Source organism: Setaria italica, chromosome V (assembly GCF_000263155.2).
Source record: "Setaria italica strain Yugu1 chromosome V, Setaria_italica_v2.0, whole genome shotgun sequence".
NCBI classification, from domain to species: domain Eukaryota; kingdom Viridiplantae; phylum Streptophyta; class Magnoliopsida; order Poales; family Poaceae; genus Setaria; species Setaria italica.
The window spans coordinates 10,928,700-10,944,648 of NC_028454.1; the positions used below are offsets into that span (position 1 = coordinate 10,928,700).

At 48.1% G+C, this 15,949-nt stretch overlaps 1 protein-coding gene across 2 annotated transcripts; it reads right to left on the reverse strand.

Moving 5' to 3' along the window:
- Positions 1 to 226: 226 nt before the first annotated feature.
- On the reverse strand, positions 227 to 15,314 carry LOC101762866 (DNA mismatch repair protein MSH7). Of its 2 annotated transcripts, none has more exons than XM_022826326.1 (17): positions 15,009 to 15,314; positions 13,211 to 14,258; positions 12,660 to 12,755; positions 11,777 to 11,832; positions 11,325 to 11,391; positions 10,783 to 10,878; positions 10,021 to 10,149; positions 9,915 to 9,948; positions 9,801 to 9,848; positions 9,430 to 9,626; positions 9,115 to 9,241; positions 8,694 to 8,971; positions 2,400 to 2,585; positions 1,875 to 2,261; positions 1,693 to 1,789; positions 1,294 to 1,421; positions 227 to 826 (listed from the first exon to the last, which is right to left on the reverse strand). In XM_022826326.1, exons 1-17 carry the CDS (start codon positions 15,191 to 15,193, stop codon positions 329 to 331), a joined length of 3,657 nt encoding a protein of 1,218 aa, XP_022682061.1. In that variant the 5' UTR covers positions 15,194 to 15,314; the 3' UTR covers positions 227 to 328. The 2 variants fall into 2 exon arrangements, with proteins under 2 accessions (XP_022682061.1, XP_012701311.1); XM_012845857.2 differs by having other exon boundaries at positions 13,211 to 14,261.
- Positions 15,315 to 15,949: the final 635 nt, after the last annotated feature.

Sequence of the window (15,949 nt, forward strand, 5' to 3'; positions counted from 1 at the left end):
CAACATTAATTGCTAGTAAATCAGCACAGTACACCACTTCTACAGTTTGCTCTTACCAGTTCTTTGGTGGGCAGTTTCAGTAAAACCAGTGAATTAGTGGGAAAGTAAAAAAGTCTGACAAAACCCAGGCCAAATTGCAGTGGCACAGAACAAGAAACTGGTTACCTGCTCAACTAGCTTACCCACAAAGGCATATATATACACATGATAGTCGACAGTACAAGACTCATGGTGCAAAAAAAGGCAGATTATATTACATGTAGTGATTCAAAAGATACGACATTAACTTGCAAAAGGTAGCATTTACAATTGATATAAACAGTGATAATTAGTGGTCAGTGGCGGTGGACGCTCGTCTCGCTTTCCTGAAGTGAAACTTCAGCTCTTGGCAGACGCAGAACAACGTGTCCATGATGTCCTCATCTAGGTGCCCGTCCTTCACGATGACCGACATGGCCGTCCTCAGCCACTCTTCATGTTGGGTTGAGAACGCGGCCCGCTCTTCGCTGGACTTGAAGTTACCGGCAATCTTCAACCTCATCGCCTGGCCTGCGACGGATGCCTTGTCCACTATCGACTTCGGAATCCCTGCCATTGTGGCGACCTGTAGGCCGTAGCTCTCTGGACAGGCCCCTGAGGCAAGACGGTAGAGGAAGGTGAGCTCCTTCTCGCCATTGACATCATGGGCGCCGCTCCTTGCTCTGAACATGCAGGCCATGTGCTGGAGGCTCACGTGAGGGTGGGAGGCGAACTCCTTTGTCAGAGAGTGGTAGTGAGTGGCGAAGAGCAGACGGCATCGCACCTGCTCCACGAGGTGCCGGAACACCTGAGTTACAAGACACAAAGTGTTATCGCAGATTATGTAGATTCGTGCTCTTTGAGATGTAAAAACAGGGGAAAGAGAGTAAGTAGTCTAGTGGTAGTAAGACATCACAATTTCCAGTGACAAAGAACATGGTATGTGAGGCCAGCTGGTGCAAAACAGACATAGAGCAATAGAGAAGCATGCCCATGAAACATGAACACACTGCGGCTTTGATCGTGAATTTATTATCTAACCTACTTATGTTGCATCTTACTGAAGAGATAAAGCGTGGATCTTAGCAAATGATTGAAAATGGTGTTATGATATAAAATATCTAATGTTGGAAATAAGCTGTTCTCTATAAAGTACCTTGTACCATACACCTCATGACCAACCATAGTAACAGCATAAATTATGAAGTCAAAGCATACTAAAGTCCCAGCAAGCATAGTGATGAATGATGAGATACGATGGTATAAAGAACTCACAGCATACGCAATTGCATATCCATCAAATGTGCTAGTTCCTCTGCCAAGCTCATCAAGCAATACAAGAGAATCCTCAGTTGCATTCTGAAGAACAGAAGCAGTCTCTGTACATTCAACAAGAAATGTGCCTGCAAATAATTTCATAATAAATGAAGTTAGGGTCATTATCACATCCATGTATTCCTGAAGGCTGCACATATATAGGATTAAATCATGAAATTTAAAGAAATTAATAGATATGCTAAACAAGTTCATGAGCCAAAACTATTCAAATAAATACACCAAAGGCTTTCTACTGATAATCCAAAGCTGCACATATATATTCCCAATTCTAACTCATTGGCCCAAAAAATTAAGACATGCTAGGCGTGCTAAAAATTTGTTAAAATCATCACATACTCTCTCCAGACATAATCCGATCTGTTGCACCAAGACGTGTAAAGATGGAATCTGCAAGGGTCAATTCACAGGATGTGCAGGGGACATAACAGCCAAGCTGCAGAGCAGAAGCAATCCATTTATACAACTGAATAAGCTCATGGATGGACAAGCATAAGTGAACAGAAAATGTTTATACAGACCTGGGCAAGCACAATAGTCAGGCAGGTGGCACGCATCATTGTAGATTTCCCACCCATATTTGGACCAGTCAACAACAACGCAAAACGATTGAAGCCAGATAAATCCTGACCAAGGGTTAAATCATTTGGTACCAACCCGTTTGCACTTTCTGCAAAAGCATAGGGATGCCATAGACCCTTCATCCGAAGTATAGGCACATCATCTTTCAGTAGAATGTGTGGTTTGCACATGGTGCCGAATGATGACAATGTCATTGCAGCAAAGGACCTAAGCACATCAATAGTGCTCACAGCATTGATCACTAAAGACCATTCAGAAGCCTTTCTAACAAAAAGTCCCACTAGAAGAGCCAAAGTGTCGCCATCACTATCTTCGACACCAAGATCCTTTCAAAGTTCACAAGATCAAAAAATAAGTAGAGTGCTGACAGAAGAAATACACATGACCAGCAAATAACTGAAACGGAAACAACCACTTGTGCATATAGAGCATTAATGCGCATAGGAAATCCATTGCATATTTACCTGGTAACATGGAAATTCCTCTTGTACTCTCTTCTCAAATTGATGGATCAATTCATGAAGGGAGCTCAATGTTGGAATCTCTACAACCTTATAAAGTGCTGATACACCATGATCAGCTCTTTGTAAGTCATTTAGTAAATCAAGTCCATTCCGGAGGCCGTTGATAAGCATTATAAATGTTCTGATCTGGAACACACCATGAAAATTTGCATAAATCAATCAACTCACAGCAAGAAATAAAGACAAACTTCATGATTTCAGAAAATTAGCATGTCACTAGCCAAATCTAGAAGGTAGGTCTTCCCTCGTGTTAGCCCAAATGATCTCTTTCTCATTAACCACACATAAATAGCAGTTTGGGGGGGTTCATATAGAGATAAGGCAGGGGTAGGTAGCAGGGGTAGGTAGCAGGGGTAATTTAGGAATAAGTAGCTACTACATAGATAGATAAGGTGCACATGCACCACCAACTACACCCAACACACACATGACTTATGCTATCAATCTCCCCCTAAGTCTTGTGTGTCTTGAGTGGCAGCTGGACCATCCAATTCTAGAGCAAAGTTCCTAGAACTTGATCCTTCCAAGGGACTTGGTGAGGAGGTCGGCGAGTTGATCCTTGGTGTTGATGTAGTTCACCTTGACACTCCCTTCCTCCAAGCAACCTCGGATGAAGTGGTGCTTCACTCTGATGTGCTTGCTTCGCTTGTGGAAGACATGATTCTTCGCCAGAGCCAGAGCGGACTTGCTGTCCACCCTGAGCTCCACTGCTTCAGCGTCCTTGCCAAGGAGATCACCGAGCAGCCGAGCGAGCCAGAGAGCCTGAGTCAAAGCGGAAGAAGCGGCGATGTACTCGGCCTCACAGCTGGATAGGGCCACCACCTGCTGCTTGACCGACTGCCAGCTGACGAGGCACTTGTCGAGGAAGAAGAGCATCCCGCTCGTGCTCTTGCTAGTGTCGATGTTGCCAGCATGGTCGTTGTCACTGTAGCCGATGAAGTGTGCCGCCCCGGGACACCTCGAGTAGTGGAGGCTGTAGTCGAGAGTCCCCGCGACGTAGCATAGGATCCTCTTGATGGCAGCCTGGTGCTCCATCGTCGATCGCTACATGAACCGACTGACGTAGCTGACGGAGAATGCCAAGTCCGTCCACGTGTGGGTGAGGTAGCGAAGGCTCCCCACAAGGCGCCGGTATTGTGTAGCATCCACCTCAGCCATGCTGTCACAGCTCAGCTTCAGCCTCTCCTCCATCGGAGTGAGAGCTAGGTTGCAGTTGGTGAGCCCACCCAGCTCAACGACGCGCTTGGCGTAGGCGATCTATCGAAGTGTGATGCCAGAGTCATCCTGGTGCACCTCGATCCCCAAGTAGGAGAGAGGCCCCAAGTCGCTCATCTGGAAGGCGACCTTCATCTCCTCCTTGAACGCTTCCACCTCCTTGTCCTTGGTGCCCATGATCACCAAGTCGTCTGCGTAGACGCCCACCAGCAGGGCATTGCCTCCGTTGCCCTGCCGGTAGACGGCTGCCTCGTGCGAGCTTTGCTCGAAGCCCATAGTCTTCAAGGTGGAATCCAGCTTGGCATTCCAAGCTCGCGATGCCTGCCGCAAGCCGTAGAGGGCCTTGCACAGGCGCAACACCTTGTCCTCCTTGCTGCGGATGACGAATCCCGACGGCTAGTGGACGTAGACCTCCTTCAAGTCGTCGTTGAGGAACGCCAACTTGACGTCCATGTGGTGGACGCGCTAGCTCTCCTAGGCTGCCAGTGTGAGGAGACACACGGACTCCATCCGTGCAACAGGAGCAAAGGCATCGTCGAAGTCGACCCCCTCCGGCTACACGGACTTGCGTGCCATCAAGCGAGCCTTGTGCTTGACGATGGCACAACTTCATCCTTCTTCAGCTTGTACACCCACTGAAGGGTGATCGCGCGGTGACCCGAAGGAAGATCAGCCAGCTCCCAAGTCTGGTTCTTCTCAACAGCTTCCATCTCCAGCTTCATCGCGGCGCGCCATGCCGCGTGTCCCTTAGCCTTGGGGAAGGAGTGAGGCTCGCCGTCATGGTACACGTCGACGCGATCCTCGTCGTCGGAGAGCGGTGTGGCAAACTCCACCGGGCTGTGCTTGTCGTGAGCCAATGTCGATGCAGTCGTGCCCGGAGGAGTAGCCATCGGCGCTGGAGTGTGTGGCGTGGCCGGCTGTGGTGGTGGCGGTGGAGAGCTTGCCGTGCTCGAAGGAGTACTCGCCGGAGTCGGTGGAGGACTTGCCGGCACCAGTGAAGCTGTAGTCGGTGGAGACCCGGGGACTAGGGTAGGCACGCTCGACGAAGAAGAGCTGCCTACTCCCCTAGCTCCCTCGAAGTGGACGTAGTCAACGACGAAGACGCTGTACGTCGGAGTAGAGCCATCATCCACCATCTTGCCCCACGCCCAACCTCGCCCTTCGTCAAACACAACATCATGCGCCGTGCGCACACGCTGTCTCCGAGTCGAGGATGTTGTAGGCCTTTACTCCCTCTGCGTAGCCGATGAACACCCCTAGGGTGCTCCTGTCGTCAAGCTTGCTGACGTGGCTGAGCTCCTTGACGTACACGAGGCAGCCGAAGATGCGGAGGTGGCCGACCGCCGGCTTGCGCCCATGCCAAGCCTCGTATGGTGTCATGCCGTCGAGAGCCTTGGTGGGCGAGCGGTTGAGGATGTGGACGGCTGTCAGTACCGCCTCTCCCAGAAGATGGCCGACATCCCCCTCTGCTTGAGGAGGGCCCAGGCCATGGCAACCACCGTCTGGTTGCGCCGCTCGACGACGCCGTTCTGTTGTGGGGTGTACGGCTTAGAGAAGTGGCGCTGGAACCCCTCGTCAGCGCAGTAAGACGCAAACTCAGCCGCCGTTGTTGCTGCGCAGCACACGCAGCTTGCAGCCACACTCGTTCTCCTTAGCAGCTTGAACATGCTTGATGGCATCCGCAGCAGCTCCCTTGGTGTTGAGGAGGACAACCCACATGTACCAGGAGACGTCGTGACAAGTAGAAGGAAGTACCACCACCCTCCTAGAGTGGCCGGTGTCACCAGCCCACAGAGGTCGCCGTGCACGAGCTCGAGCCGCTCCTTGGCTCGGAAGCTCGCCTGGCAAGGGAAGGGGCGTCGCTTCTACTTCGTCACGACGCAGGTGTCGCAAAGCTACTCCACGTGGTCGATGCACGGCATGCCTGAGCCGCTTCAGGGCCTCAAAGTGGAGGTGCCCAAAGCGCTCGTGCCACCGCCAAGCCTCGTCGTCGCGGCGAGCAGCAAGGTAGAGGAGCTGCGCCACCTTGACGTAGAGGAAGTAGAGGCGATTGCTCCCCCTCTCCACCTTGGTGAGGAGGCGCTGTCATCGATCCCAGATCCGGAGCACTCCGCCGTCAATCTCCACGCGCGAGCAACTCTTATCCAGCTGCCCAAGGCTGATGATGGAGTTTCTCAGTGCGGGGATGTAGAAGACTTCGGTGAGGAGTCGATGCTCGCTAGTCTTGGCGACAAGGATGACGGAGCCGATCCCCTTGATGTCCACGACCGAAGAGTCGCCGAACTTGACAGAGCCGCGTACGTCAACGTTCAGGTCGGAGAAGTACTCTCAACGCCCGATCATGTGGTGCGTGGCACCACTGTCGAGGAATCAGCCGTCGATCTTGTCGTCGTTGGTGCCGTCGCCGAGGAAGACGTGTGCGCGCAGCTCGTCGAGGTGGAGGAGAGCCGTCACGGCCGATGCCGCTGGAAGTAACTAAGCTCCCGTGAATCAAGAACAGAGCCGGCTCCTCCGCAGCCTACACGACGTGGGCCTGGCAGCGCCTTGGCTGGCGACACTCCTTGGCTAGCGACACATGTCGTCTCGTGCCGGCTTGCACTCGCCGGCAGCACCGCCCTGGGCGCCTCCGCACGCGGCACCTTTGGCACCTCCTCGCGCCTTCCGCGGCTTGCCAGGCTTGCGGCCGCCTGTCGAGGAAGAAGGCTCCCCCTTCTTCCGCTCTCTCTGGCGGGCCAGCCACTGCTCCTCAGTGAGGTGGAGCTTGCCACCGATAGTGACGGGCCCGCCAGATGTCAGCTCCTCACGGTCGTCAACCGCCTTGAGCCGCCCCGTCAGCTCCTCGATCGACAACGCTGAGAGGTCAAGCAACATCTCGATAGAGATGGCGAGCTGCGAGTACTTCGAGACAACGCGCAGGAACTTCGCAACAACTTTCTCCTCATTGATCTCATCGTCACTGTACCGCTCCAGCCCCTACATCAAGCTGAAAAGGCGGAGGGCGAAGTCTTCAACGTCCTCACCCAGCTTGAAAGCCAAACGATCCCACTCTTGCCGAAGCTTCTACAGAGTAGACTTGCGGGCGCGGTCATTGCCAACTCGGGCCGCAGCGATAGCGTCCCAAGCGGCCTTGGCGGTCTTCTTCCCTAAGAGGTTGGATGCCATCTCCATCAGGACCGCGGCGAGCAGAGCCTCGAGCGCTCGCCGATCCTCGTGGCTATCGACGTTGCCGTACTGGACCGCGTCCCACATCTCCCGCACCTGGAGCTTCACCTTCCTCACCGAGGACCACACCATGTAGTTGGTCTTCATCGACATCGGCCACTGCGTGTTGCCGATGGACTCCTCGATGATGGTCTTCACGACCTTCGGGGGTCGGTGCTCAGAGCCGAGGTCGGAGTCATAGTTAGAGTCGAACTCGACGTCCACGCCCCGACGCGGGTCCTGGACCCACCAATCCACGTCCACGTCCCACTGCCTTGCCGCGTCCTACGGCTCGGGATGGCCGCCCTGTGCCTCGGCACCGGGGCGCTGGGGCGCCTACCGCCCTGCGCTGCGCGCCTCAGCTCCTCATGGCGCCACGCCATCTCACGTGTCAGCTCCACCTCCTCATGCAGCTAGTCCGCCTCTAGATGCCATTGGGTAACGGCCACTGCTACCTCTTATGCCTCCTCATCGACGAGGTAGGCTGCCTCGACTGCGCACGCCGTGCGCGCTGCCTGAGCCGCAGTCGCCTCCAACACCTCAGTGTTGCTCAACGCTGCCGCGCGCCGCCAGTCCTCTCGCCTTACGGCCTCCGACCGCTGCACCTCCTCGCGTGCCGCAGCCGCATGTCGTGCCCGACCGCTCCGCCACTGCCTCCTCAGCAGGCATGCACCGCTCCACTCGACGTGCCACGCCGCCGTTGCCTCCTCCTCGGCCGCCACCCTGCGGCGCCACGCACTCGAAGTAATCGAGCTGCTGGAGGAAGAGACCCGCGAGGTCCTGGAGCTGGCCGGGAGCGCTGGCACCACACCGGCCGGTGGTGGCGCGCCAACCACCAGAGCAGCAGCGTCTGCAGGGCCCGCGCCGCCCGCTCCCACCGGCCTTCTGGAGCCCCTAGAGCCTACCATGGGAGTCGTGGATGAAGGTGAGGAAGCCGCCGGGGTTGAGGAAGATGCCGCGCCACCCTTCGCCCGCACGCAGCCGCCGCCGCCCTGGAGCCGCGCCGCACGTTGCACGCCGCCTGCGCCTCCGCCCGCCGCCCTGCGCCGATCCGCACGGGACACACCCACTGCCGCCGGATCCGGTCGTGGGGAGGGTAGAGGGAGCCGGCCGACTGCCGGATCTAGGTCGGGAGAGCGCGCACTGCCGCCATCGGAGTGGGCCCCACGGGCTAGGGTTTCGGGCTGGGGTGAGCACGGTAGAGGGAGAGAGGGGGGGTTGGTTGAGGAAGATTAGGCTCTAGATACCAATTGTTGGCCCAAATGATCTCTTTCTCATTAACCACACATAGATAGCAGTTTGAGGGGGTACATATAGAGATAAGGCAGGGGTAGGTAGCATGGGTAATTTAGGAATAAGTAGCTACTACATAAATAGATAAGGTGCACATGCACCACCAACTACACCCAACACACACATGACTTATGCTATCACCTCGAACCCTAGTATGGTTACAGAATATCTCGTTGAAACTAGATTAATACAAACACACATTAAATATTTCATATCGTATTACATAAAAGTAAGAGATCAAGGCAAAAAAAATCATTCCATTATGAAAACATGCATGAAAATGCATCGCTTTCTGACATTTTCTGGATGCACAAACTATGCATTGTGATTTCAGGTAAGTTGCATAATCAACGACTCAAGAGATCTTTTCCAACATAATAAGTGTCAATTGTCAACTGAATACTGAATATGTTGCGAAATATTCAAAGGCAAACATTTCAACAATACGCTGAAACTTGGCTGTATAAGATAACTCCGAGCTGCAATAAACTTGCACTCAAAGCGAATAGAAGAACGACCACTAACCCGTTTCTTTAATATCCTTTCTCCAACAAACGGCAATTGAATTGAAGATGATAATCCAACAGTAGATTTAACTTGTCCTAACAATCTCTCAAGATCAGGAATTTTGCGGAGATATCCAAGTGTTGTAGGGCCCAGTCCACAGTTTTGGATGAAGGCCTCAACAACATCGAGCCTTTTATTGATAGCATCAATGTCCTTAAGCGGATGACAAATCCACCTTCTTAGCAGCCTCTTACCAGATGCTGTGACACATTGATTAAGGTGCTTATATAAAGTACCTGCAACAAGGTATAGATATAGCAATATGTTCTTAATGAAACACGTGCATGACCAAAAAAGATATAGCAATATCTTTTTACCTGTTTACAAAAACTGTTGTTCTCAAGAGCAAGAAATAATAAAGCAGAATCTACACTCCTACCTGATGAACCGCCATCAAAATTGTTGCTGAAAATCTCAAGGTTCACAAGAGTTTGACCATCCATCCTTAGACAGGTTTTGTACACGTGGTATGATAAGACTTCCCCATTTTTCAGGGCATCATGTAACTGTTTTCAGATTGTAGAATTAGACCTCAAACACATCTTCAATGGTCAACATAGAGGAAGAGAAAATTGATATGTGATAGTTCATGGAATAATTTTGTAAGTAAAAAACTAGCAGTTGCTAATGGTATGGCCGATTAGGATGACTAACAACTGTGATCCAGGAAAGAACTAAGGTAAGATAAGTATACCATGAGCCTAGTCAAATGACCAATAAGTCCACCAAGTGCACAAATAATTGCATCTCGATTCAATGCACAATCCAAAGCAGATAACCACGACTCTGCTGATGCTGTAAAGTACTCTTTCGAATGTATTAACATTCGAATTTGTGAAACATCAGAGAAATCTATCCCAGGTAGGGGGGTCAGCTGCATCTTCACAGATCCTGCAGTTAAGGAAAGATGTTTGTAACTTTTTCAAACTCTAGTGATTAACTTGCTATCTGACAAAAGAGTCATCTGCTAGCAGCTAGGCTGTTGTCTTGCGTACTAATTAGGAACCACTATTATAGAGAAACAACATACAACAAATGAAGAGAATTATGTTTAGGAGCATTTACCTGCTGAGGCATATTTTCTGATCGCTTTATGAGTTTCTTTTGAGAGGCCTGAGAAACGATAACAGGTATTAACTCCTACAAATACAAGGATTTGAAAATAAAGCATTTTCTGACCTGAGGTTTCATAGATTATTTCTCTTGGAGAAACCTGAAAAGAGCATAATAATCAATAGCGGTTCCAGGTCCACTGAACCAAACAAGAAAGGCTACAAGAGAGTACCTGCACCAACAAAGCCCCCAAAGCTGCAGACGAATCATCATCATGGAGTGATCCAACCCAAATTTTAAGAGCAGCATAGTCTAGGAAAGCAAATCCATAGACCCGAGAACTACTAGAAGATAGGGTAACCTGAAAGTCCCACAAAGGAAAGGCCACGTCAGATCAAAATCATATATGAAGAATAATAAAGCAAAATTCAAGATATTCAATTGCAAATTTACAATTCAGTTTTACTTGAAATGCCCATGCCAAACTACCTAGAAAAACTGCAACAACAAACCTAAGTACCTAACTGTCAGTAGACTCAAGAAAAATACAATTTTTTCACCAGAAATGAAACTGGAAGTTGCAATAGTGAATCTTACGGGAAGTTGAATGTTATTTCAGCAAAAGCATTATGTGCTTCTGATCTAACATATTTATCCTAGTAATCAATAAGGTTTCAAATTGGCCCCAAGTTTATATGCAAAGATAATTGGATTATTATGTTCGAAGGCCTTAAATTTTTCTCTCTTATGAGGAAATAATGTTCTTTAAGTTGTAAGATGGTTTCGCAAAAAAAAAGTTGTAAGATGGTTAGATTCTGTGTTACAAGAGTATCTAGTACTTTCTTCTTCTTAATATATAGATGCGCAGCTCTCCTGCATGTTCGAGAAAAAAATAGTATATGGTACTTTCCATTTGAACAGGTTAAACTTCCAAAGCATTATAGCAAAGCATGGGGCCCCCAAAACAGAGAAGTGCTTGTTAATAGAAGCAAACCTCTTTCAGTGCAAGAAGGTGAACAGCATCCGTACCAATGTTGCTATCAACTGCAGTCGACGGTGTGGACACATTAAGCAGCTTTCTTTCAATAACCTAGCAGAATTTTTTTATAAAAAAAGAATGTTACATGATATACTAAAATATTGTCACCTGTAAGAGTGATTTACATTGCCTTTCAAATATAAGCATATATCTAATAAAAGTGGCTAAGTTTCAATCCTTGCGTTGCACAGGGAATATAGCTACTAATTACAACCAGAATGCCAGAATTCTGTCTTAAGCAAAACAAATTTTTCTGTCTCAGCAAGGATAGAAAGACAAAGAATCACTATATACACAACCATATGCACATTGAAACAAAAGAGTGTCCTTCATTCTAGAACTATAACCAGGTAATTTTGGACATGCAAGGGAGGAAAGGCGTATTCTAAAAAGGTATACACATGATGCTTACTTTTGCCACTAGCTAAGGGGCGAAGAATCAATACAACACTAAGAGCTAATAAAAACTGGGGTTCATTATAATGCTTAACACTTACTGCATTTGATCCTCTAGCTTTGGCCTGGTTTGCAGATTCCATTTGCTCTATTCTTCCAACTTTATACCTGAAAAGCAATGCCAGACTTATGAGTAATAACCTCATTGTATCAGCAAAAAACAGCAGAGACAAATTTATATGGAACACTATCACAGATGATTTGAGATTCAAAAGAAAATTATATGGGCGGTACAAATCAATGAACGGATTTGAATTTCTAGAAAGCAACATCACTAGCATCAAAGCAATAAGGAGGTAATTGTGCGGAGAACATCCCCCATATTATCACACCAATATATGTACAGACATTGACCTGACATACCAACCTGAAGGACTAACATGAACTTACTGATGTTCAATAATGTTATGATTTTTTTTGTGAGACAAATCATCAACCTGAAGGACTATAACATTCTAGAAGTGAACAGAACAGAACAGAAAGATGAGCCTACCCCCGAGCTACAAGCTTATCAGCAGCAGCATCTATCCCACTTTCTGAAATGCCAACCTTCAGATGTGAAAAAAAGAGTTAGATGTCATTACCACCAGGCAATAATCATGATAATGAGGTGGTATAAAGCATAAGGATATTGTTATGGCTAGTGAGGTAAGAATGTACAAGGTGACCAGAATTTAAATCAAGTTGGCTGAAAACAAGACAGACTAGCGCATTGTTACAGCCTGAGTGTATTTGCCCAATCATTTCTGCCTCCCTGTCATGCCAGAACAAGAACTACACCATTAACTGTGTTCTTCAAGTAACATAGTACAAACATAAAAGTCTTAAAAAGAACAAGCAGGCTAACGTTTGACAGGTTACGCTTTAAGCTGATCATGGGTACTGCAACTGGTGGCACAGTACTGTCACCCCAGCCCTAACCTCCCCAAACTTGTCACAACAACTATCGCTGTGCTGCGGGCCACTACCACACTCGAAGCCCAAATTGGTCATCACCTCATTGTGCCTTTCCCGCCCTCCCTCTACAACCAGGGTCCCGGCTTTACCCAAACACTATCCCCTATCCCCAAAACCCTAATGGCTGGTGCAGGCAACCGGTCGTGTTCCTGACATGTGACTAGCCTCACGGTAGACTTATAAATGACAACAACAACCACAAAGCTTTTTTTTGGCTAACTCCCAATTAAATTGGGGTAGACTTCTCGTGGTATTATGAAAAAAAAAACAATATAGACAGGTTGATATGGGTGATGTACTTCTTAGCAAACAGCACAAAAGCTGTGAGATGTAAACGAAAAACTTCAAAATTTAGGCCTAATATTACAACTGACATTCAGAACAAGCATTGATAGACAATAGAGGACACAAGTTTGTACCTGTCGGCACTTGCCCACCCCACTAACAGTCATTTTCCAGTCAAGTTCTTTCTGGCCAATCTCAGCATCTAGCTCATAGAGCTCATAAAATTTTCCCTAGCAATAAGGTATCAAACACATTAAGTAGGTAATATGACCTCTAACAGTACAAAAAAGGGTGTTCAATATGAGTAGCTTTTTGGGACAAAGCAAGGGAAAAATTTGAACATAGAAATGAGCAACCAGAGAGTATAAGAATAAATGAACTTTACAGTAAAGCAAGGAAACTTTCGTGAAATAATAGTCAGAATAAAATGATAGCAATAAATATGTAATTTCTCGTTGATATCTGTCAATATGCATAGTAAAACAGCTAAAGTTGCTTTCAGCAGGAGAATTGTGCAGTGAACCTTGACTGAAAAGAATTCACTCCTTATGTAAAAGATAAGGCAATGGCACAGTATGATTCCAAGTTTTGTGAGATATTGGTTAACCACAGAAATAAGCTCTCATGTTCCATACAGTATAGTGTTCAACATGCCATGAATTGAATAATCAATGACGAATCTTACCACTTTGAAAAAGAGGACAACGTCCATATATTTACACTTAATATTCCAGTATTGCTTTTGAGATGTTGACATCTTTCTCAATGCATCAGGTGGAATAAAAAGTGTACTCTTGTCATAAAGTGGATCATCTGGACGCCTTCTATTTGCATCCCTGATGGTAGATGGATTCAGCCACTCAAACTTCCTACGCGCACTATCAGCCATTTCATCACGATCCTTCTTCTCAATAGGAGAACAATTAGCTGATTTCATCTTCTTGTTCGAGACCCACAAAGGAGAGCATGGTTTGTTGGCAGCCACACCTTGTTCTTCTTGAACTCGCTTCAGGCGAGGAATGACTGCTCGCATTGCTGGCGTTTCTGGTTTCAGAGGACTAGAATCAAGTTCTGGAAATATAGTAGCAGCTGCTCCAATATGTTTATCATTCATAAGAAGGGAGGAATTTTTCGAGTGATTCTTCAATGGAGTTGCATTTGCCTCGAATTCTGCAAACAAATTTGTTGCTTTAATATACAAAGGATCTGAAGACCCTGGGCATAGCTTATTTAAATGTTCCTCTGTACGAGTATCATTTGAATTCAGCACAAAGGTTGTCGCTGCTCTAGTATATTCATCATTAGCAGAAACCAATGAGAACTTCTTTGCTGAATGCTGTAAATGAGTTCGATCTGAACCGGATTCTGTTAGAGGTGTATCAGCTCCATGAGCAGGCCCCAGGAAGACTTTCTTTGAGGAAACCTGTGAAGGTGTTTGTACATCAAAGTCTTCAAATAAGGATCTAGCCTGAAGAGGAGTCTGATTTGGCCCAAATTCTGGGACCAGTGAGCTTGCTTGAACAAATTCATCAGTGGAGGACCTCAATGGGTACTTCTGGGGCTCCTGTGAGGGAATGATACCCGAACCTTGTTTTGGAAACATGGTTGCTCTGCCGTATTCACCGTTCCAGGAACCTGAGGACAATGCGCTTGAGTGCCCATCTGAGGGAACACGAATTCTTCCAGGCAAGGTTTTCCCACTGAAATGTCCAGCCTGGGAAGCATCTTGATTTCTGCTGAAAAGATGAAATAGCAATATCAGTATAACAAAACAAATTTCAGAGCGATGTGTTTGCAATGATGAAGCAAATGCTTGATCCAATCCATCAGATAATGGCAAGTCAGCAATAAAAACAATAAAACAAAATTGTATATGACAAATGATAAAAACATGGGATAAATCCTGAGAAACTAGACATCCAATCGAAGCAAGCATTACAAAAATTGCAAGTCCTAGACTGAAATCGAGGGCAAATATCTCTGCAGAGCACAGCATTGAATTCAAATCTACTATGCTACAAGGCTAATCACAACTGAGATGGAGTGAGCTAAGTCGCAAGTATACATTATAAACGTGTCGCGTTAGACCATCAAATCTACTATGCTACAAGGCTAATCACGGCTGAGATGGAGTGAGCTAAGTTGCAAGTATATCAGAATCCACAAATCGACCACAGATTAACGAATCGGAATTGGAGCTGTAGTAAAACGAACGGATAAATAAACCACCAAAATGTGATAAATCCTTCGGCAGTGACACTAGAATAACACGAACAACGCACATTGATGTAAACCCAGCACGACCCGATCAAAACCCCCATCTACACCAACCAGCACGAATCGCTCGAAACTTCGCAGCATAGCAAGCTCGCGCCTCACGGCAACCCGACTAAACGGCCTGAACCGACGCTCAAAACCCTAGCCTCCCGCGTCCACTGCCACCGCATCAGCGGCACCGAGGGCCATGAATCATCAATCCGTACCTCCCCTGCGGCGGCTGCGGCCGCGGTGGCGGGCGCACGAGCCTCTCCATGATGCCCGCGACCGACCCCGCGGGCGGGCGCGGGGGCTTCTCAGGGGGCGTGCCCTCCCCGGCGCCGGCGGGATCCCGTGGCGGCTTCTGGAGGAACGATAGGATGGACTGCTGCTGCTGCCGCCGCGGCTGCATCGCTCGCGGACGGGGATGGCCTCGAAGATTCGAGAGGTCTCCGCTCGCGGGCGGGCGGGAGAGGCGGAGGAGGGAGCTTGGGAATGGGAGGCCGGAGGAGATGGGCGGGCGAGACGAGGGAGATGTGTTTTTTGGGGGAAATTTTCGAGCGGGAAATTTGGCTCGTGGAAGCGGCAGGCCGCGCGAGGCGAAAGAGCCAAAGAGGATCACGGTTCTTTCGTTTTACGCTATCGCTCCGGGTTTACGCCTTTTTGTATGGGAAACGAAAAGCGTTTACATAATGCCCCGTTGGTAAGGAATTATTGACAATACACGTCAACACTTGGAACGCAGGGCTTGCATGCAACCGGAAAATGGATCACTGAGAACAAGCAAAGGGAATTAGGGGCGGTTTGGTAGGGCTCTAGATCCTTCTCATTTAAAATGAGAAGGAGTTGGAGGAGCTACTTTTTTAGCTCCGACTTCGTTATATAAAATAGCTCCGGCTCCTCTAATGCTCCACGAGTGGAGCTGTTTTTTATCAAACTATTTGGTAAAACTTCAGCTGGAGCCGTAGGAGAAGCTGGAACTAGAGCCCTACCAAACTAGTCCTTGACTTCACCTTAAAAGAATCTTCCTTTTATAAGTTATAAACTCCATACTACAGTTGAATCCTTCCAATATTTCAATCGAGAAGGCAAGGAGGCCTCCAGATAAGGATACGTCGAGAGCCCTCTCGTCCTTGCATGTGTGGTGTGTCGGCATCTTTCTTCTTTC

Coding starts and splice junctions, on each gene's coding strand:
- LOC101762866 (XM_012845857.2), bottom strand. CDS start 15,193: ATGCAGCCGCGGCGGCAGCAGCAGCAGTCCATCCTATCGTTCCTCCAG. Junction 11,833..12,659: donor GGGTGGGCAAGTGCCGACAG/GTACAAACTTGT, acceptor TCACATCTGAAG/GTTGGCATTTCAGAAAGTGG. Junction 9,627..9,800: donor CAGAAAATATGCCTCAGCAG/GTAAATGCTCCT, acceptor CCTTAACTGCAG/GATCTGTGAAGATGCAGCTG.